At 47.8% G+C, this 22,784-nt stretch overlaps 1 protein-coding gene across 2 annotated transcripts in view; it reads left to right on the top strand.

Annotated features, from left to right (window-relative positions):
- PADI2 (peptidyl arginine deiminase 2) overlaps window positions 1-22,784 on the top strand; it is a 68,309-nt gene that overhangs the window by 21,259 nt on the left and 24,266 nt on the right. For both annotated transcript variants that reach the window (XM_075605977.1, XM_075605975.1), the window contains exons 5-10: window positions 580-697; window positions 810-935; window positions 5,785-5,948; window positions 10,855-10,958; window positions 11,567-11,678; window positions 12,106-12,213. In XM_075605977.1, coding sequence (XP_075462092.1) covers window positions 580-697; window positions 810-935; window positions 5,785-5,948; window positions 10,855-10,958; window positions 11,567-11,678; window positions 12,106-12,213 — 732 coding nt within the window. The remainder of the gene's footprint in view (window positions 1-579; window positions 698-809; window positions 936-5,784; window positions 5,949-10,854; window positions 10,959-11,566; window positions 11,679-12,105; window positions 12,214-22,784) is intronic.

Genomic DNA, 22,784 nt, shown 5'->3' with positions numbered 1-22,784 from the left:
AACGGAGCTCAGGGCTCGGCTGCAAGGGAGTGGGAGAAGGAGACAATTGTATATCCCACATCTTCAATCCAGTATTACCAAAAATATGGCTGGAGCTAATGAAAAGATCATTTGTTACGGTTGTAATGCACAATTGCAGATGTTTTAGTGTCATGGCATTATTTCATTATATGGGAATGGTCTGACATTGACAAAGTATTTCGGGGACTGCGTACAAATTTCACATGCAAGCCAACTCAGAGTAACTTGCTCACCTAGAGCTCTAAAATCACAAAGTCCTGTGATATTGTACAAAGTGTGTACAGACCCCCCCCCCCCCCACCACCACCACCAGCACGCCACATTTACAGTATTTCGACTGAATCAATCTAACCCACAATGCGGATGTTGCAATGGCTGCGTTCAAAGCAACACGTTGGTATTGCTTAAAATTACTTTCTACTACATGATGAATTCAAATGTCTAATTGTAATTGTGGACCAGTTAGAGATCTGTACATATGCCAGTGTGCACACTGCGTTGCATCAATAAAGTAGTACGGTATGACTTGTGTTTTGTTACGTTTGCCACCATATTCAGGCATCCTGGACTTGGGGTCCTGATGGCCAAGGAGCCATCCTGCTGGTTAACTGTGACAAGGACAGTCTGTTTTCTCGCACGGTGGATGGAGGAGATGACATTATGTTTAGTAAGGAAGGTAATTAATAGGCTTCTTCTTCTGCCCACAAGCACCGTTTGTTGTATGTGCCTGAAGAGAGTCTGGGAAGGGCTGGAAAATACCTGAATCCTGTACCTGTGTCTCTCCATAGACCTGCTGGACATGTCTCGGATGGTTCTGAGAACGTGCGGGCCAGAGAAGCTCCCCACGGGGTATCAATTGTTGCTTTACATCTCTGTATCCGACTCTGAGAACCTGGGAGTGTTTCACTACCGAAGTAAGTGCTCTTTATTGTTACAAAAAACATGTTGGTTTCATGTCCTTGAACATAAAAGAATATATATCTGCGTACATCAGGTTAAAAGTTTACAGGCATGTAATGCACTCAGGCATAAGTTACCAACACCGCTCGCCGTGGAGAGAAGGAACACTCTGGTACTCAGCCCCTCAGATATGGCAGCTGGGCAAGCAGGGTGGGTGTCAGGATACAGGTCAATCGGCTAGTTCTTATATCCAATATTCTCCTTCCAGCTCGTAGCCCTCCGATCAGCTGGTCCGTGAGGTCAGGAGAAGAGAAGGAAAACCTGCAGGGGCAGCCGATGATGCACTCCCGCCTGCTGTGCAGTCCCTCAATACAGCTTCACGACACGCCGTCAGACGAGGACGGCCGTCAAGCCGAGATGACGTCGCTCGAAATCAAACAATCAAGGGATCCCTGATTAAGTGGTTTTCAGACCACGAAACCGGTTGGAACTACGAGGCGGAACGAGTGACTCCTGAATATACTTTGGGTGGCCTATAGTCACTGCTTCTATATCCCATTGGGAGCTTGTTTGATTTCGAGCGACGTCATCTCGGCTTGACGGCCGTCCTCGTCTGACGGCGTGTCGTGAAGCTGTATTGAGGGACTGCACAGCAGGCGGGAGTGCATCATCGGCTGCCCCTGCAGGTTTTCCTTCTCTTCTCCTGACCTCACGGACCAGCTGATCGGAGGGCTCCGAGCTGGAAGGAGAATATTGGATATAAGAACTAGCCGATTGACCTGTATCCTGACACCCGCCCAGCTGCCTAATCTGAGGGACTGAGTACCAGAGTGTTCCTTCTCTCCACGGCGAGCGGTGTTGGCAACTTATGCCTGAGTGCATTTCATGCCTGTAAACTTTTAACCTGATGTACGCAGATATATATTCTTTTATGTTTTATACACTTTTTTGAAAGTAGTTCACTATTGTGTATGCGCTGTTTTTTCTGTCTCACTGCTATTTAGGGGTGCTGAGCCTCTACACACTTAACGGCTGCAGATGCCAAACTCAACAGTCAGAGGTTGTTGATTATTTAATATTATATCACAGAGGTGTATATGGGTTACGAGTACAATAGAGATTAACTATAGTTGCACACTTATATCTTTTTCTTTTCACTGGTTTCATATCCTGACTGGTGTAAGCTGTGTGTGTTTGTTTTTGGGGACATATTTTCTCCAAGCAATAAAATAGCACAGTACTACTACAATTCTACGTAGGTACTGCAGGAGAGAATTGTATTTCAACAGGACAGAGATGACACATGCCATATTAAATCTAAATGGTTTATTGAATCTTCAGCTTGTAGGAAGATGAGGTAATGTCAGAGTTGTATGTATAGGGCAGGGGTGGGCAGCTCCAGTCCTCAAGGACCGCCAACTGGTCACGTTTTATGGATATCCCTTCTTCAGCACAGGTGGCTCAGTCTTCGATTGAGCCACCTGTGCTGAAGCAAGGATATCCTGAAAACCTGAGCTGTTGGTGGCCCTTGAAAACTGGAGTTGCCCACACTGGTATAGGGTGTGCTGAATAGCATGATTTAAAGTGTGGTAGGTTTTTAAGTGGTTTTATCTGTAAAAAAAAAAAAAGAAAAAGTCGCCGTACAGTATGTAAATGAAGAAGGCCATTCTGTAGTCTTAAGGGGGTTGTTTTTTTTTTGTCTCCTGGTTTCAAAACCTTTTATTTGTGTATGGGAGAAGGACGGAAGTGCCTTTTGACTGGGTCAAACTCAACCTAAAATTCAGTAATATTGTTTACCAGTTACTGTAGCACCCGCAAAAAAACACTGGTGAATGCAGTGATATCTATTCTCAAGCTTGTGTGTGTGTGTGTGTGTGTGTGTGTGTGTGTGTGTGCCACAACCCTGCCTTTCACCATTATCTCTCCGCATACATTGGCCCACACAGGAAGTGAACTCCCACACAGGAAGTGAGCTCCATGTCAATCCAGACAACAGAAAATGCAACCAACAGCTGTGATAAACACCACTAATGTATTTAAAAACAAAGATGACCTGTGCCCATGTATAGCAGATGTAAAGTAACTGCATACAGGATAAATAGTGTATAACTGTTACAATGCGCATAACATAAAATCTGGGGAACTACACTACGTCCAGACACAAAGTACGGTGAGTAAAAAAGTGACAAAAAACCTTCACCGTACAGTGTACTGCAAGTAAAAATACCTCTGTCACAGCCATGTCCACAACCCTGCCTTCCCCCATTATCTCGTCATATAATGCTTCCACTGCAGCAAGGGATTCTGGGTAATGACATAGGAATTTTGACGTATCTTATCATTGGATGATGCTACAGAATCTAGGACCGGAAAGAGCAGAATGAAACGAGAGCCACGAAACAGGCTGCCTATCTGTGTTTAGGAGGGGGGCAGCGCAATGTCATCTCTCCTCCGCACACTATAGTCCCACTTGACCATGTCTGCTCCTTTAAAGTCATTTCAACAGGAATGTAGGGCACTCAAAACACGATCTGCATTGCTGCTCCTCCGAGCATTCATCAGCATTGCAACAGACACTGGATACTACAACAGGAGGGTGGATAACATGTAATGGGAGTCCCAGCAAGGGGTTTAGTTGGGAATTGGTGAGCTCATGGTTGTCAAAAGGGCTGAAGTAATGAACTATTAACACTTCTGTAATAACTCCTTGAGTGATGCAGTCAACACAGAATTTGTTTTTAATTCCTAGGGGTCTCTATTTTAAAAGCATACTTGAAACCATTACACCATCTCTATTCGTACACGAGAACTGTGCCTTGTTTTAACCCTTCGTTGGCTGGTAGCATCACCCCCTCAATGGTACAATCAAATACAAATAAGCACTGGCGTTTGCTTCTTTAACCCTTCCACTGCAAGAGGGTACGTTGCTGACCCCACTGGCTGCAAAACGGATAAGCGTTTATTTGAGTCAGGATTCAAGTGTGCCAGTAGCTGTCCTAGTCCCAGAAATGTTGGTTGATTTTTACGTGTGTGGAATCCCATGTAACCCTTGTTCAGAATACAGTACATGGATTGCTTGAATGATAAGGGTCCCAAATTCAATTCCCCCCCACCCCCCCCCCCCCCGAACAAAATAGAAAAGGAGCATGTACTTAATAGATCACCACTATACCTTTATAAAACTTCAGTAAGACTTTATATATACGGGGAACATAAAAATACATCTATACCTCCAAAATAGGACCTACAGTAAGGCCATTTATAAAGTTCTTGTATACTGTGCAAAGCGGAGTAATGTCTCGCTTATGTATATGAGTCTTGGTGATGTCCCACAAACGGTTCTATTATACTGGACAGTACAGGCATACCCCGCATTAATGTACGCAATGGGACCGGAGCATGTATGTGAAGCGAAAATGTACTTAAAGTGAAGCACTACCTTTTCCCCCACTTATCGATGCATGGACTGTACTGCAATCGTCATATACGTGCATAACTGATGTAAATAACACATTTGCAACAGGCTTTATAGTCTCCCCACTTGCGCACAGCTTCGGTACAGGTAGGGAGCCGGTATTGCTGTTCAGGACGTGCTGACAGGCGCATGTGTGCGCTGCCATTTGCCTATTGTGCAATATGTCCTTACTCGCGAGTGTGCTTAAAGTGAGTGTCCTTAAACCGGGGTATGCCTGTAATGGAGAGTGTAGCCTTGTTTGAGTTCTTGTTCTGCTATAGCAAAAGGAAGTTGCAGTCCTGAGTTTGCAGTATGATTCCACCTAACTACCTTGTCTAGCTAATTAACTCACATAGTAATGTCTCCCTTTCTGTTTCTCGTTGATTCGGTCCTCCTCGGGTCCTTGTTCACAGATTCCTCCCTAATTTGTGCTCCGGTCCCTCCGTACAGCACAGCTCCAGATCTCCAACCTGCCTCATGGAAGACTGTGTCTCTGTGTGTGTGTGTGTGTGTGTGTGTCTCAGAGAGAGAGACAGAGACAGAGAGAGACAGAGAGAGACAGAGAGAGACAGAGAGAGACAGAGAGAGAGACAGAGACACACACACACACACACACACACAGAGACACAGTCTTCCATGTCTCTCTCTGTCTCTGTCTCTCTGTCTCTGTCTCTCTGTCTCTGTCTCTGTCTCTCTCTCTCGGTCTCTCTCTGTCTCGTGTCTCTCTCTCTCTGTCTCTCTCTCGTGTCTCTCTCTCTCTCTCGTGTCTCTCTCTCTCTCGTGTCTCTCTCTCTCTCGTGTCTCTCTCTCTCTCTCGTGTCTCTCTCTCTCTCTCGTGTATCTCTCTCTCGTTTCTCTCTCTCTCGTTTCTCTCTCTCTCGTTTCTCTCTCTCTCGTTTCTCTCTCTCTCTCTCGTGTGTCTCTCTCTCTCGTGTGTCTCTCTGTCTCTGTCTCTCCCTCGTGTGTGTGTCTCTCTCTCTCTCTCTCTCTCTGTCTCTGTCTCTGTCTCTGTCTCTGTCTCTGTCTCTGTGTGTCTCTCTCTGTCTCTGTGTCTCTCTCTGTCTCTGTGTCTCTCTCTGTCTCTCTCTGTGTCTCTCTCTGTGTCTCTCTCTGTGTCTCTCTCTGTGTCTCTCTCTCTGTGTCTCTCTCTCTGTGTCTCTCTCTCTGTGTCTCTCTCTCTCTGTGTCTCTCTCTCTGTGTCTCTCTCTCTGTGTCTCTCTCTCTGTGTCTCTCTCTGTGTCTCTCTCTCTGTGTCTCTTTGTGCCTCTCTCTGCAGGAAATTAGGTGTGTATAATATTTGTCAGGGTGTGAGAGGGACAATTTCTAATCCCAACTGATGAGTCTAGATGTGATACTTTTTTGCTGGCCAAAGGGGAGGTAATGAGTGACTTGTTCTCTCTTGCTTGCAGATAAGATGTATTCCCATGTGCTTGGCAGGAGGAAGCTCTTTTACAAGGCCAGGTACACTGGAACCAATGAGTTGGAGTTCTTTGTGGAAGGGTTGCGCTTTCCAGACGAAGGATATAACGGTCTGGTATCCATCAAAGTGAGCCTGCTGGAGTCCACGCTGGAGGTATGGAGGGCTCTGCTGATGTTACTGGCAGGAGAAAAGCTGGGGTGGTGTTACAGGCAGGAGAAGCGCTTGCGTGGTGTTACTGGCAGGAGAAGAGCTGGGTTGGTGTTACTGGCAGGAGAAGAGTGCAGCTAAAAAGTGAGATTGGTGTTGGCTGCACTATAAGATACTCGCATTACTTTGGCTTAGTAAAAAATCTGTCCATACCCATATATTTTATTTACACTTGCAAGTAATAAATTAGTTAGTAAGTAGATGTTATTTCTGTTTTTAAATGAGGTAAGTGTTCTTTTAAGATCTTGATCCCTTGTGGCTGTGGTGAGATACATAATATCTTCTAAGTTGGTTCTAAAGTTCCCCCAACAGAATATATATAGGCTTATTCATGTCACCTTCTCTTTAAAGTGGAATGCACAGGGTCGATTGAAATTCCTCAGTGGCAACAAGTGCAAAAATATATTAATTCAGTTAAGGTCTATGATTGTGAAGGAAAAATATGATCCTGCATTGGTACTTAAAATATTCTGTTCCTTCTCCCTGCCCTCGTTTGTATGTGTGAACATGCCTCAATCACACCTCCTTCTTTCCTCTCTTCCTCTCCATTGTTCTACTTTCCAAATTTAGCAGGTTCACATCGACGGTGTGAGTCGCGGGCACAGGATCGTCTCGGCTCTTGACACGGCCACGTTGTCACAGGCTTTAGTTTCATTCCTGTTTAAAACTGTCTCTCAGTGCTAACCACATCATCAGCACCATGGTGTGGGCGGGGTGCCAGCCCTGGCATGATATTATCCACTCTCAATAGCACAGAGCTTCTGTAGAACATTGGGGAAGGAACTGACCTGGGGAGAGGTGCCACCTCTGAGTGGGGGATTATAGGTTCCCCGAAATTAATCGGATCCATCCGTCAATACAGTAGAGCCAAGAGTGGGACCAATTTATATCCAATTCATACCTTTTATGCAGAGGCCAGTGTCTAATGCTGCCTAGAAGTAAAATGCATTCGCTCCTTTTGAGCGTCCTATTTGCTGTACTAGTCATTAGAAGTGCCATAAGTGTTCAGACGCTGTACCAATCTCCTGAAAAGTCTGGGCATGCACCCAAGTCTATTAAATTGGTGCTGTCTGGGAAGAAAGATACACATCGTTCTAATGGTATGAAATGCCAGCTCAGAGAAGCCATTTGCATGTTCAGCTCCCGTAGTAGTTGGCTTCTTTGCTGCGGATATGCATACATTTACAAAGTTACAATTATGGGCTTCCCTTTGTTGCAGGTAAAGACCACAGATAATGCAACTCCTGGAGTGCACCATTGTTAAGGAAATAATAATAAATGGTGGGGGTTTTTTTCCCCCCAGTGGCCTCACAGCTCTTCGCAGTTACAATGTAGTGCACGGTACGCAGAGCTGTACTTTGTTACAGGCGCTGTCCCTGCCCCAATGAGCATACAATCCAAGTCTGGTTCCTGAGGCACAAGGAGATAGTGACAAGGACCTGACAATTGGATTTTAATCCGGCTCCCTTGCTTCAAAGTCGGTGTTATTGTTTTCAGAGGTAGTGCTTTTACTCACTGAGCTGCTCCTTTCTGTCTTTTGTTACTGAGCCGCTCCTTTCGTTCTTTCTTACTGAGCTGCTCCTTGGGCCTTTTGTTACTGAGCTGCTCATTTGGGCCTTTTCTTACTGAGCCGCTTCTTTGGGCCTTTTCTTACTGAGCCGCTCCTTTGGACCTTTCCTTACTGAGCCGCTCCTTTGGGCCTTTTTGTTACTGAGCCGCTCCTTTGGACCTTTTCCTACTGAGCCGCTCCTTTGGGCCTTTTCCTATTGATCCGCTCCTTTGGGCCTTTTCCTATTGAGCCGCTCCTTTGGACCTTTTCCTACTGAGCCGCTCCTTTGGACCTTTTCCTACTGAGCCGCTCCTTTCTGTCTTTACTCACTGAGCCGCTCTTCACTTTAATCTTAGAATAGAGATGCATACTGTACTCTAACATTTCACAACGAAAAAAAGGTACAGATGCATCTACTATAACCCTATGTCCCCTACCTATCATCTACTTCATATAAATCTCCACACCCCTCCATATAGACAGTCATATACCCTACAAGCCTTATATACCCCCCTGACCCTCTTAAATATCCCACATCCCACTTAAATATCCTACACCCTTTATATACCCCTACCCCACTACTACAAGAACAGATAAAAAATTTGAGCTGCTTCTTACCTGACAAGGAAGCTCATTGCAGCTGTAGGCTGAGCTTGCTGAGCCATTGCAGGCAGAGGGGGCCCCCTGCGCACTGAAGGACCGCAGAGGTGCCATTCAGAATCTTTGGCGATGCTGATAGGCTGGGCAAGTGGGGACCGCCCGGCCAGCCTATAAGCATCGTCAAAGATTCTGATTGGCCCACGGTCACAGCGTGCAGCAGAGGGGAAACCGGTACAAGCAGGCACACTGCGTGTTGGCCGGTGCAGTACCTACCGGTACTGTACCAGCCATACTGGTACTGTGGCAGGCTGCGGAGATGTGCAAAACTTTCCAAATGGGTGAAATTGTAAGCAGAGTGTTTTGTTTTTTCTTTCTACAAATTATATTTCCTGCAAAACGTTTTGCCAAGCTTTGCAGGGCTAATAAGGTCTCCAAATAAGTAAGCTTTCAGCAAAGAATTGCCCGGCAGTGAGATAGACGTGGTGTGCGTGGCTTATCTATAGTCTGTCTGTTAAGCAAATCTAGCAATCTTTAGAACGTTTTGCAAGTCGACACATTAAAAGAAATTGCAGTGCACGTTAACAGAGAATACCTGGCGAATCGCTTGTGAACTCTTGTCTCAGCTGCTGCTTTTTTCACGACAATTAAAGAGCCAGTTTCGCATAGCTCACAAAAAAAAAAGTTTAACACATCTCTATCCAAGAAAGCATGTGCTCACTAGCAAGAGCTTTAAAAAATATATTCCAAGAGAAGATTGTTGTATGTGATGTGCAAGAAACCTTGATACACACGGTCACATTAAAATATGTGCAGCAAATGTATTCTATACCTCCCATTACTCGGGCTGTTATACACTTTCTGCTGTAAGAACCGTCAAATCCCAGCAATATACTGTACCTTTTTGAAACAGCCAGCCGAGTAGCTTGCTCATATGCCCTTATTTTAATATTTACATTATTTCCGTTCCTATTTTCCTTTTTTTCCAGCGCTGGGGCAGATTTTATCCCCAGTTTTTATTTTTTATTTTGCTACTGTCGTTTCCAGCACAGGGTTGACCTCTTCCCAACATGTTCATGTATTTGTGAGATCCATTAAGTTCTATAGCAGGGGCGGCCAACTCCAGTCCTCAAGGGCCACCAACAGGTCAGGTTTTCAGGATATCCCTGCTTCAGCACAGCTGTGCTGAAGCAGGGATATCCTGAAACCCTGACCTGTTGGCAGCCCCTGAGGACTGGAGTTGGCCACCCCTGATCCACAGCCTATAGCGGGACACAATCTTGATGTCATAATATGATCTTCATTATTTCAAAACGCTGCACACATTTTTCATCTCATGAGCGACACTGGGGTTAAAATGTAAGTCACTCTCCCACGTGCGTATGGTTCAGCCCGATTCTTGTTGTTCCACTTCCGCTGTTTACCTGGTGCATACAGCTGACAAGATTTAGTTGCCTACCTATTGAATCTGCAGGTTACTTTTCATTTAGAGAAGGGCACATTTTTGGGGGTGAATTTGGATCCGCAGCGGATCGTCTGGTTTCTTCTTGGGCCGCCGATTTTCAGCGGATCAATGTAAAAAAACGGGCAATTCACATTTTGCTTTTATTATTATTATTATTATTATTATTATTATTATTATTATTACTACCAATACACTCAAGATTCCACAACCCGTGGACGGATTCGTAGGATCCAATCTACGGCTTCAGCAATCCGTCGGCGTATTTTTTAGAATCCACCAATGGATCGCTGAATCCGTGGACTGGATTCTACAAATCTGTCCACAGGTTGTATCCAATGGCGGATTTTGATGAATTCGCAATCAGTTTGTGGATTTTACACTGCAAAATGGATTTTGGGGGTAACATCAGCGAAAAGGCAGGAAAAGGATTTCGGCGGATTCGTCCATCTCTACTTTTCATGTGTTTCTCTGCATATTGAGGGTTTTTTTTAAATTTCTTTTTTTCAAAAGGAGCCATACAGAAGCACCGATTTTATGTTCAATATATAAACAGTTGCATTTTTTTGTGTGAAAAAATGGGTAAAAAGTAAAACACCTACAACAATGCCCTACTGTTTTGGCATCTCTCGGACACCTTTTTTCAATGGCTTTTACGACACTACAATACGGGTCATAAACCCTCATACTGTAACTAATTAACAGTCGTCATTAGGAGGCGATCGGGAATGATATACAGGAGGGCCCCAGTCACGCGGCGGGTTCTGTTCTAAGGAGCCGGTGGAAAGCAGAACCGGCGATTTTCGTTATTTGCGCATGCGCAGACCGGCAATGCGCCGTTCTACGCATGCGCAACATCGGCAAACCCCCTCCTCTCCCCCCCCCCCCATTCTGCGCATGCACGACCCTGGACCGGCCCGTTCTGCACACGCGACACCGGACCAGCCTGTTCTGCGCGTTCGCAGGCATGGGAGTCCCCTTGTCGGTATCGGCGCCCCGCCGAAAAGCGGGGCCTTGCTGCAAAGGTCATTCCTTGTGTGGTGTGCTTGAAATGTGAGGAGGTGGCGATACAGTGAAGTAACATGGGCTGGTGGCAGAGGGAAAGGTGGTGTCTGGCAACATCATGTTGAAAGACACTCGCTCGGGGAAAGTATTAGTGAGGGAAGGCCAGCGATGCGGTGGTTTGAATTGGGAGACATTGTCACTGTGTATGCTTTCCTGTATTCCTCTGCTTTCTCCTGCAGGGAGTCCCAGAAACCCCCATATTCACCGATGTGATCACCTTCCGTGTGGCTCCTCTGATCATCACTCCAAATACACTAGAGCCTGTGGAGGTGTATGTCTGCAGGTAAAGCCATTCTGCCTTCTCTGCGCTTCTTAGGCCTGGGACATAGTGATTTTGTCCGGGCTGAGGCGCGCTGAGGCTCAGGGAAAGCGGTGCTTTCCCTGGCCTTACACAGCGCGCCGTCTGGGGGCGGGCCAGTGACGTCACGGAGCTGGTTCGCCCTCATTGGGCGAACCGCTCACGTGACCGGCCCTGCGCTCAGGCGAGCGCCAAATTTGAAAACTGTGTGCGACACTGTGTGCGGAAGCGTGCGCGAGCCCCTGCTAAAGCTGCTCTCATTGCGGCTGTAGGGGCTCAGTGCTGAGCAGCAGCGCGCCTCAGCACGGGTCAGCGCATAAGCGATGACCATGCCCGAGGCCTTATGAAAGCGTGTAGTGTAGTTTAATAATTTGACTGAATCCTCAATCTGACAATATAAATATTTCCAGTCAACGACAGCCTTCTATTCACCAGCACCAAACCCTGAGCTTTTCCCCTCATGCTCATGCCAGGGTCCTCTTCGCTGACGCTAAGCTAATGGCATTTTTACACCACCCAGTGTCCGAATCTCATTTTTAAGTGGGAGTCACAGGGTTAACACTTCCCCCTACATTCTTTCTTTCCCTCTGCAGTGTGAAGGATAATTATCTCTTCCTGAAGGAGATCAAGAGCCTTGTAAGTGAGGCCAACTACAAGATCAAGATCTGCTTCGAGAATGTGAACCGCGGAGATCGTTGGATGCAGGTCAGTGATATCGGTAATGTTTTTACTCGCCGATATTTTGTGGCGAAGTATTATAGTCTGTGGTTTTACCATGGCACTCATACTTGTTCAGTACAAAACTTCGCTGTTCAGTGCAAACATGAGCTGATTGAAGTATTACTGTGGAAAAAAAATCTTTATCACAGTTACTACATTTCAGTGTTTATCTGCACACGAGGAGTATTGAGTTTGACATGTAACCCTAGTAATATTGTACTGGAGAGTGCTGTGGAGTAGTACAAGTTGTGGGTGTTTTTTTTTAACTTTTACTGTTGGATTAAGATATTCAACATTTTTAACAAAACGCATAAAAAGCACTTTGATTTCATATGTGTTGAACCAAACAAGGTAGGGTTACAGCGCTAATGCACTGATTTGCATATCTGTAATTGCTGTGTGTTCTGGACAGGATGAAATGGAGTTTGGATACATCCATGCTCCACACAAGAGCTTCCCTGTGGTCCTGGACTCCCCAAGAGACGGGGAACTGAAGGATTTCCCCATCAAAGAGCTAGTGGTAAGATCAGAGTGGCTTGTTCGTTTTAGTGGTTTATTCTATGTTCGCCCTCAGAGGTCGACCGGGCAATTTCTGGCCCAAATTTCCCATTAACGTCAATGGTGGAGTGTGTCTGAAAACAGCCAGACCGGCTTCTTCGGCAGGTGTACAATACGCCCCGTAGTCTCTGTGCAGAGCTGTGTGTTGGTGAATAGAGATGTGTGAATAATTTGCTAATCGGTTCGGAAAAACTTTTCACAATTTCTTTTACGTCTGTGCCCTGCTATCTGCAGAACATCGCCATGAACCCCACATTTTAACTCTGTTTCCGTGAAACATAAATACACCAAGATCAACTTGCTCAAAGGGCCTTGTGGCACTGTGAGGAGAATTCATGCAAATTTGGAGAGGGTAGCGATTTCTATGGTTCATTTTTAACGCACAATGAGTTGCCAGTGATTGGGGGAATATTTGTAAATGTTGATCCCTTTTGCAAAATGTTTCTCAGGCAACAGGAGTCCAAAATTCACTACTTTTCCAAACGTGTGGGAAGCAGAGTGCGTCATCTCTAAATACGTAAATGTTGATTAGTTGACAATTGCGTCCTTGAGTTCGTTATGAAGTTTTCTGTGGATTAACATCTGTCTGAGGGTTGGCAGTTGCCAGAAGGCAAGAATAGGAGGTTTGGGTAGATGTCTTTTAATGTTTCATCCTCTGTCAGCATAAGTTGCAGATCTTTGATTGGTTGGCATGAAAGTGTGGCGAATTTGAGTTTGCTAGCTCCCACAGTAAAAAACTTTTTCCGGACGGCGTGTGCTGGTTTCCGCTTTCTGAAGGAGTCAACGAAGTGAACCAGCCTATTTTGATCTGGTTTAATACTGATTGGCCGGCGAATGGGGGATGCCGAGCAGAGCACCCCGCCTAACGCCCACTGGGAGGCAAACTCCGAAACCGTCCCAGCGGACTCGGCGTAGGTGAACTCTGCCCGAATACGGGAGTGCACCAGCGCCCGGAATACTGCCACGATGTTCGTTGGGACCCCCCTCTCCAAACACTGCTTCCTGGTCTTGTAAATGGCTACCTTAGCCACTGCCAGGAGCAGGTTGACTAGGAGATCCCTAGGCTTATTGTCTCGGGACACTGGGCACCCAAAAATAAAAAGATGAGGGGAAAAACCCAGCCAGAACTGCAGGAGAAGGCTTCTCAAGGTGGATAAGAGGGGCTGCAGTCTGGCGCAGCTCAGATAAATGTGGAATACGGACTCCCGCTCGCCACAGAAGGGACAGGCAGCGGGGGAGTCCGTGAAGTGTGCCAAGTACTCTCCTGTGCTCAGTGCACCGTGGAGGACCCTCCAACTCAAATCTCCGGCGGGACGGGGAACCAAAGCTGAATAGAGCTCTCTCCACCGGGGTCTCTCGCCCTCGTTCCCAAGAAATACCCGCCTCCAGATTGTATCTGGGCGGGTGACAAGGGCGAGGTAGTGCACTATATGGAGCACCAGAGAATACAGGACTTTCCTCGGCATGCCGCGAAAACATGCCAGGGACATATCCCCCAACCTGCTGAGGCTGGGGGAGATAGGAGCCCGAGGGGGTTGCCGTGGTTTGGGTTCTACGCAAAGATCTGGAGAGCTGAAGTTGATAGGTTGACAAGGCTCTCCAGTCTGCAAAACCCCCTTGATGAAGGTGCGTGAGTCGGGGTGGATTGCATCTTTAATCTACCGGATCAAACGACGAGGGACACGGGCAGTAAGCATACCCATACGGGGCGCAAGCACCTCTGCGCTTACCCAGTTCCGCCGCTCATAGTCCAGGAGATCCCCGACTCTGGTCACCTGTGCCAGGATTAGCCGGCGACAAATAGAGGGTGAATCCAACATCCGAGCCCCCACTGCCGGATTATACAGCAGGGTCTCGGCGAGGATATCAACCCCCGCCGCCTGTTCCTTCCTGGTCGCGGAGACCAGTTTCCAGGCCTTTAATAAGTCCCGGTAGTATGCCGGCAGCTCCGAGAGGTTTCTACCTAAACCCTCGGGCCTGATGATAAACAGTTGCCGGTCATACCTCATACTGCGCAGCTGGCGAAAGAAACTGGTCGCCAGCCGGCACCACTGCGGAGACGGATCTGCGAATAGGTATCTCTGCAGGTATTGGAGGCGGAAAGTGTGTAACTGGGAGTGGACACACACCACTCCCTGTCCACCCTCCTCCAAAGGAAGGCACGCAACCCCCGCAGAGACTCAATGCTTCCCCATCCAGAGAAAATCCATCAATCTCCTCTGGATCTTGTTGATAAATTCGGGGGGCAGACCCATGGCTATCAGCCGGTGCCAAAGCTGACTGGCCACCAGCTGGTTGATCACCAGGGTTCTTCCCCTAAGGGAAAGCATTCTTGACAGATACACCCATGACCCCAGACGAGCAATGACTCATTCTTCAAGTTCACTGAAGTTTTCTGGGGCTGGGTCCTCCGCAGCAGACAGGTAGACTCCCAGATATTTGAGAGTATCGCTCCCCCACGAGATATTACGAAACGCGGGGGGCAAAGAGTCCACTTGTAAGGGACCCACCAAAATGCCGGAGCACTTGGACCAGTTGATCCGAGCAGAAGAGGCCGCGGTGTAGACCTCTTGGCACGCGTGTGCCCGCTCCAGATCATCTAGGTCCTGGGCCACGAGGAGCCGTCATCGGCATAAGCCGACAGGACTACCCGCATGCTGGGCTCCCGCAGCACCAGCCCGGTGAGCCTCCTCGGTAGGCAGAGGAAGGGCTCGATGGCCAGCGCGTATAGTTGCCCAGACAGGGGACACCCCTGACGTACTCCCCGACCAAACACAAAAGGTGCCGTCAGGGACCAATTAATTTTTACCAGACACTCTGCAGAGGCGTACAGCATCCGGAGAAAGCCCACAAATTGTGGGCCAAAGCCAAACTCCCACAGGGTCTGCATGAGGTAACGGTGATCCACCCTGTCAAACGCCTTCTCCTGATCTAGGGACAGGAGGGCGAATGACAGACCAGTCCTCTGCGCGTGGTGTAGCAGGTCCCGGACCAGAAAAATGTTGTCATGAATGCTCCGGCCCGGGACAGTATAGGACTGGTCGGGGTGAATCACCTCTGCCAGCACGGACTTGAGCCTCAGCGAGAGCGCTTTGGCTACGATCTTATAATCCGTGCTGAGCAGTGAGACCGGTCGCCAGTTAGAGATCTGGCGGAGATCCAACTTCTTCGGCAGCAGAGACAGTATTGCCCGCCGACATGAAAGGGGCATCTCGCCAGTCTCCAGGGCTTCGGCCAGGACCTCGGTGAAATCAGGTCCCATCATCTCCCAAAAAAAACGGAAGAACTCCACAGTCAGCCCGTCTAGCCCCGGCGCTTTTCTGTGGGACATGAGATTAAGAGCTTCAGAGAGCTCGGCCAGAGTCAAAGGTAACTCAAGCCGCTCTCTTCCACCCTCGCCGACCGTGGGAAGCCCTCCCATAAGACCCTGCACGCATCCGGCTGGATGGACTCCGGAGAGAAAAGATCTACGTAAAACCTCCGGGTTCTGTCCCGGATGCTCTCCGGGTCAGTCAGAGGGGTACCGTCCTCTGCTAGCAAGCAGGTGATATGTTTACGGTTTCCCCTCTTTTTCTCCAGCGCGTAGAAGAGGCGCGACCCGCGACCCTCTTCCCGAAGGAAGTGGATGCGGGATTGCACATACGCCCCCCGAGCTCTCCAATCTTCCAAGTCCCGGAGAGCGCACTTCCTCTCCACGTACGCACACTGCAAGAATTGTTCTCCTGCCACAGACAGCCGCCTCTCGAGATCGAGCACCTCTTCCCTAAGGGTCTCGATCTCAGCATCGCGCCACCTGCTGGCACCTTTAGTGTGCTCTTGACAAACGAGGCACAGATGAACCTTGCCCACGTCCCACCACTGCTCTAACGTGGCAAAGTCTGACCTGCAACCTCTCCAGGCCATCCAAAAGTCTCGGACCGACGTCGCAAACCCCTTGTCCTCCAACAACGTATTGTTGAAATGCCAATAGGCGGCCGAGGGCGCTGCTGGTATTAGCGCCAGCGTCACGGACACACAATTGTGGTTCGAAAACGGCGCTAGCCTAATGGTACTGGACTGAGCTCGCGACAGGCTGTGGCTGGATATGTACAGCCTATCGATCCGGGACCAGGATATCCGTCCACCTCTAAACACTCTAACATAGGTGAACTCAGTGGATACCCCGGGATGTTGTTCTCGCCAGACGTCTACCAAGGAGTAGCGGGTGATGACCTCCCGCAAGGCCGACGCAGAACTCGGGTGTGGCTCCGGACCATTCCGGTCCCTCAGAGCCTTGAGGGTGCAGTTAAAATCACCCCCGAGCACCACGTGTTCGCCCGCGTCGACTGTCTCCAGGTATTCGGACAATCTGACGAAGAACTGCCTTCTCAGGGGTCCGGGGGCAGGAGCATACACGTTCAAGAAATTAAACGTGTAGTCCTCGTGCCGGACCCTGAAATGCAACAGGTGACCTGGAACAACAGTTTTGGCAAACAGCAGCTCAGGTTGAAAGGATTCGGAGAACAGGGTCACCACCCCACAAGATGTCGAAGTGAGGTGGCTGAAAAAGACCTTGCCTCGCCACTCCAGATGCCAGCTGGCTTCAGCCTCTGGAGTGGTATGGGTTTCCTGCAGGAAACTCACAGAATACTTTCCCTTTTGTAAAAAGGAGAGTACCTGGAACCTGAGAAACCCGTCCTTACATCCATTTACGTTTAGCGTACCGATGCTCAAAGCCATTGGTAATCAAGAGTCTTGCTTCCCATAGGCGCTCAGGGTACTATACCCCGAGAAGCCTTTACGTGCTCTCGCAACACTTTGTTAAACTTTAGGACCCGAACATGTTCGATAGTCCCGGAAAGTTTGGCCTTGTGGTTAGCCTTGATATATACTCTGAGAGAGTGGAGAATGACCGAAGCATCCTTCCGCCTCTCAAGGGCCAACTGCACCTTCGTATGTCCGTGTCTACAGAGGGTTTCATCCAGGAAACTATCTAGCTCCCGAGAAGGGATAACGGGGATCGAGGAGTCCACCGACTCCATGGTGCCAGAGGACTCCCCACTGAGCCCCAACTCCCCAGGCTACTCTTGGCTGGAGAATTCAAGACCCCTGTCCTTGTTTGCGGGGGCCTCTCTCAGCCATAGATTGGATCCCCTCCTCAGTGTTTCCACGAGGGGGTCCACTGTGCTCTCCCCCTCCATCCCCGAGTCAGGATGTTCAGGGGCAGCTGGTGGCGACATGGCAGAGGCAGTGGTCTCCTGAGAGTCCTCGGGGGCCACAGAAGCACACAATGCCTTACTAGTTTCCTCAAGCGCCATACAGATGAATGGCATGCCATGGGTGTTCGCATCACCTGCGGGAGGGCCCCCACCATCCGCGGGAGGGCCCCCACCATCCGCGGGAGGGCCCCCACCGTCCGCGGGAGGGCCCTCACCAACCATGGGAGGGCACTCGTTAGCAAGGACCTCGAAGGAAGGGTCACCAAAACACCCTCCAAACCCCCACCCACGGGGGTCAGCCCTAACCCATCTCCTTCCTCTAGTGACGCAAACCGGGGCTTTTTTTCCTTAGGTGCATCATCCGAAGGCGGTACAACCGGAAGGGGATCCCGGTCGACCCCCGGGTCCCCGAAGACAGGTATTTTTTTTTGTGTCCGGTGGGGTAAATTCACCGAAACACAAGTCTCCGGGGGATTCTCTCCAACCCAGAGGGGCGTTGGGAGGCTCCCCAGCATCCATTTCCAGGGGCAAGGCCTCATGCTTTTGAGCACTTTGACCTTCCACCCCAGAGACGTCGGGTACCTCCTCTTGCATTCCCTCCAGATCTTCGAGGGGGGGGCTGTACATTTATGAGATCCGGCTCACACTGGTTAATCCCAACCAGTGGGCCGGATGGAGCCACCTCGTGCGGAACTGATGTTCCGTTCCCTTTAGGAGACATCCGCGGGTGAACGTAATCCATTTCACCCACCTCGACCTCCTCAAACGCCCTCTTGTTTTTATTTTTAAATTTGCTCTTCCTGGGGATTGATTCCCCAGGAGAGGGTGCCGCTGCCTCCCCAGCAGGAGCTTCCTCCTGCTCCCCCGCACCCTGTACGGTGCTTACAATGGGGGTAAGGTGTTCTTGGGGGGGGGGACAGTGACAACAGAGGGTTGCTGTTTCAGGGTGGCTTTTACCTTCTTCCTCTGATCTTTAGGGAGAGGTGCAGATGTCACCGCCCGAGATGGGGCAGCGACAGCTTCTGCGGTCCCAGGGGGGACCTGGGCCCTCGAGGGCTTTACCTTCTCCCTCTGTTCTTTTGGGAGAGGTGCAGATGTTACCGCCCGAGATGGGGCAGCAACATCTCCTACAGTCCCAGGGGGGATCTGGGCTCTCGAGGGGCCCGCTGTGGTAGGCACAGCGGTACCGAGTGTCTTGGCAGAGGGAGGGGCGGGTGCAGGAGCTGAGGTGGGATTCCTGTTCCCTTTTGGGTCAACTCCTACGAGTGTGCCCCAGCTCCTTGCACAGATAACACCTAACCCCCTCCGTGCCATAGAAAAAATATATTGAATGCCCTCGTAGGGCACCCTAAAGGAACCCTCCACAGATTCTATGCTCCTCGGCAGCAGCAGTTGTATCTGCCGCCTAAATGAGAGCACATGCCTCAGCGCCCTATCCCTGCAGCCCATAGGCAATTTTGTTATAGGAGACTTAATGTCTCCCAGGGTTTGCAGGTGCGGCCGCAAGAGGCTGTATGGGATGAAGGGGGGCACATTTGAAAGGATGACCTTTGTGCCTAACCCCTCCATGGGTTCTATAGGGTTGTAGATCCCCCCTACTGATGCCTTTCTGCACCAGGGTGTGGGGGGCAGCCAGCGTACGGAGGAAGAAAATGCCCCTCCCATACATATTGCTGGCCGCCACCACAGCAGAGGGACCCACAACGTCTGCCACAGCCCTTACATAGATCTCCATGTTAAGGCCAGGTGACATTGGGCATCTCACCCCAAGCTTCCTGCTCACACCGGGTGTGGCCCCAGCATTGTTGTTGCTGGGGTCGACGCCTGCAGCTGTTATCTGCACCCATGTTTGAACTGGGGCCGCAGGGGCCACGCTACTAACAGGCGCTGGGGGAGGCGTGGCCAGGGCACTGGAAGGACCAGGCCTAGGGCTGTGACTAAGAGTGTTGCTCCTAGGGGCCACAGTTTTTGGTGTCCTGTATCCGGGTGTGGTCCCCGTTGCCACACTACTCCTACCTCCCTTAGGCATGATAATATTAAGCCTTTTAGTCAGGGGAGGAGGTAGTGTTTAGGGAGAAAAGGTGCAAAGAGGAACTGTCCTTTTAAGAACCAATTAACCTCTCTGCAAAGGGAGGGGAAAAAGACAGCTTTTGAAACCTGCTGTAGTTCTTCTCTCTTTCCCCTTATTACTCTCTCTCTATTGTAATAAGCCACACAATTTATAAGTCATTAAAGAAAAGACACAGAGCTCTTAATTGCAGGTGAGAAAAGAGGAATCAGGCTTAAGAAATAAAGTGAAAATAGAAATAAAACAACCAGGGGTGTGGGAAGGAGAGAGGGGTTGAAAGCTACAGTACCAGCCAGCCAAAGTGCAGCTTGTGCTGGGTTGAAAAATACTGCAGTCCCTGGGTGAAAAACCAAAAACGGTTTTTAAACCCCCAAAAAAACAACCTTTAAACCTCTACATAGTACACAATCCCCCACAGTTTCACTCCAAAATAACACAAATGAAAAGAAGAATACAACCTGATTCCACAATGCCTAGGAGCTTTGTACATACACTTCTGAGGGAAGCAGCAGCAGGTGATAGTGCTAAGTGAAGCAGACGAACAGTGTGTGTTTTTAAATGTTCGATTGAGCAGCCTCATTTCTCCATTTTTTCATGTTGTGGCGATTTTCACTTCTGATTCGCACACCTGAGGCGACATTGAATTATAGGTTTCCCACCTCTGCACTAGTGGTACGCGTGTGGTTGTTTCTTTCTTTTTGTATTGGAGCAGGTGTTCTCGTGGGGCTTTTAGGCCCGATGTGATTTGTTTTTAGCAATAGTCTTTGACTTGTATCCCTTCTGTCTGAATGATTCAGTCAGGGTTGTGAGATGTCTGTTTCTGGCTTTAGTGTCAGAGCATATGCGATGATATCTTATAGCCTGGCTGTGTATGATGGCTCGCTTTGTATAGTATGAGTGGGATGGAAGTTGGAGTTATGGAGGTACATCTGTCTGTGGGTTTTTTGTATACAGATGTGTGTACTTTGCCATTCTTCCGTGTTACTGAACTTCACTAGGTTTGCAGAATAATCTATTTTGAGTTTAATTGATGGGTGCAATAAACTCAGAGATTAACAATTGGCATGTAGACTGATCTAGGACCAGATTGAACATACTTTCGTAAATGAGGATTGAGGGACAGTATGTTCAAATGCCTGTGGATAATTGATTTAATTACTGTATCCACTACACGGAATAATATACAAAGGAATTTCAAGTCACTCCTTTGATTCTATGAAAGTTCTATTAGTATTTACATTTATATTAAAATGAGTGTCCCCTTTTTTATTTTATTATTTATTATGATTACTGTTACGGGAATATTTGAATAATAAGATCTTTCAATAGACCTCAAAGGCTTGTTGCACATCCAAGCGATGTTATATCCGCTCTCTCAAAACCATTGAAATAAATCCTGGATTGCTTTATAAAATCAGATAGGGTAGAACAATTTCATCTTGAGTCATAAAAATTGTCACTTGGGTATCCCTCGAATAATCATTTTGGGGGGGGGGGTGCGCAATGTGTTTGACACTTAATTTTGCAGGGAAACTGTTGCGATATAAGGTCAAGATCTACATACAACTCAAGATCAAGATGGTGAATGTGATGAATTGTGAGACCAATTACTGTAAATGTGTTTAGATATTTAAAAATAAAAATACAAGTGTATCTGTATTTCCATTCCAAATAAATATCCTTTCTCTATAAATCTTTTATAAATAAGAATAATTTTAGGAAAATATAACTATCACCAAAAATGTAAATGTGTATCTGAATAATAACACCGTTAATTTGTCGTTAACTCATAATTTTAATCCCCATCATATTCACCAACGAGATCTTTCGTTTTCTGTAGATCTTGACATTAAGATGTTTTCCACACAATTAATTCTCGAAACACATTTCTCACATTTCTCACATCTGCCCCCCCCCCCCAAGCGGTTATTCGAGGGATAGCCAAGGGACAACTTTTACTGCTCCGACGAAATTGTTGGACCCTATCTGATTTAATAAATCAATCCCAGGCTTTATTTCAACAGTTTAGAGAGAGGATATACTGTAATAGCTTGGAATTGCCACGATCCTTTGGGGATGTTCTCTCTCTCTCTCCCTCTCATTATTCAAATATTCCCTTAACAATAATCATAAGGAAAAAAATAGGGGAAACTAATTATAATTTAAAATGTAAACAGCAGTACAACTTCAGGCACTAACTAAGTAGGGCATGTTCCCTAACTGAAAAGAATAAACAGTGACAGGAACTTCTTTAAAACACATATCACACACACGTACACATATTTACATGACTCACGAGGCGGCCACTCCTAGGAAGCCTGGTTAGAGAACTCTATCTATATCTACATCACCGCCATCTTGACGTCACGAAACATACTGGGGAGTGGCTATCCATTAATGCCTAGTCACCCTGCATCACATGATGAGGAAGCAAGTAACCTGAGTGAGCCCACCCAGTTAACCCATTACGGCTGTTAACCTATTGTATTAATTAGTAGTCCCCAGTTGGGGGGGCTACACTATTGTATAACCCAGTTATACTGACAGGCGCATATGAGAAATGAATGAAAAAAATATATACAGGGCACGGAAAAGAGACTTTCCTGACTTGTCTTCAGTTGAAGTAATTCTGAAACCCAATGAGAATAATATGAGCATTATCAGGTGACTTGGTGCAAGACACACATCTTCAAATAAGAAATAGAGCTGGCATCTCACCGTGACAAAGGACATTTGCAACTGGAGATGTTTCTGGCAACTGCCCTAAATGCCGAGAGGGGAAAGCTGTCCTAAAACATGTGTTTATGGCAGTGTAGAAAGATGGCAAAATGTTGGTATAAAGTGGTTTAATGTATGTGAAACGTGGCGCTGTGCATTATGGCCAAACATCTCCATTTTGGTCTCGTCTGTCCAAAGGACATTGTTCCAGAAGTCTTGTGGTTTGTTCAGATGCAACTTTGCAAACCAAAGCCGTGCTGCCATGTTCTTTATAGAGAGAAGAGGCTTTCTCCTGGCAACCCTTCCAAACAAACCATACTTGTTCAGTCTCTTTTCTAATTGTACTGTCATGAACTTTAACATTTAACATGCTAACTGAGGCCTGTAGAGTCTGAGATGTAACTCTTGGGTATTTTGCAATTTCTCTGAGCATTGCACGGTCTGACCTTGGGGTGAATTTGCTGGGACGTCCACTCCTGGGAAGATTGGCAACTGTCTTGAATGTTTTCCACTTTTGAATAATCTTTTTCACTGTAGAATGATGGACTT

Source organism: Ascaphus truei, chromosome 6 (genome assembly GCF_040206685.1).
Source record: "Ascaphus truei isolate aAscTru1 chromosome 6, aAscTru1.hap1, whole genome shotgun sequence".
Classification (NCBI taxonomy): domain Eukaryota; kingdom Metazoa; phylum Chordata; class Amphibia; order Anura; family Ascaphidae; genus Ascaphus; species Ascaphus truei.
This window is presented reverse-complemented; position numbering and strand designations above follow the sequence as displayed.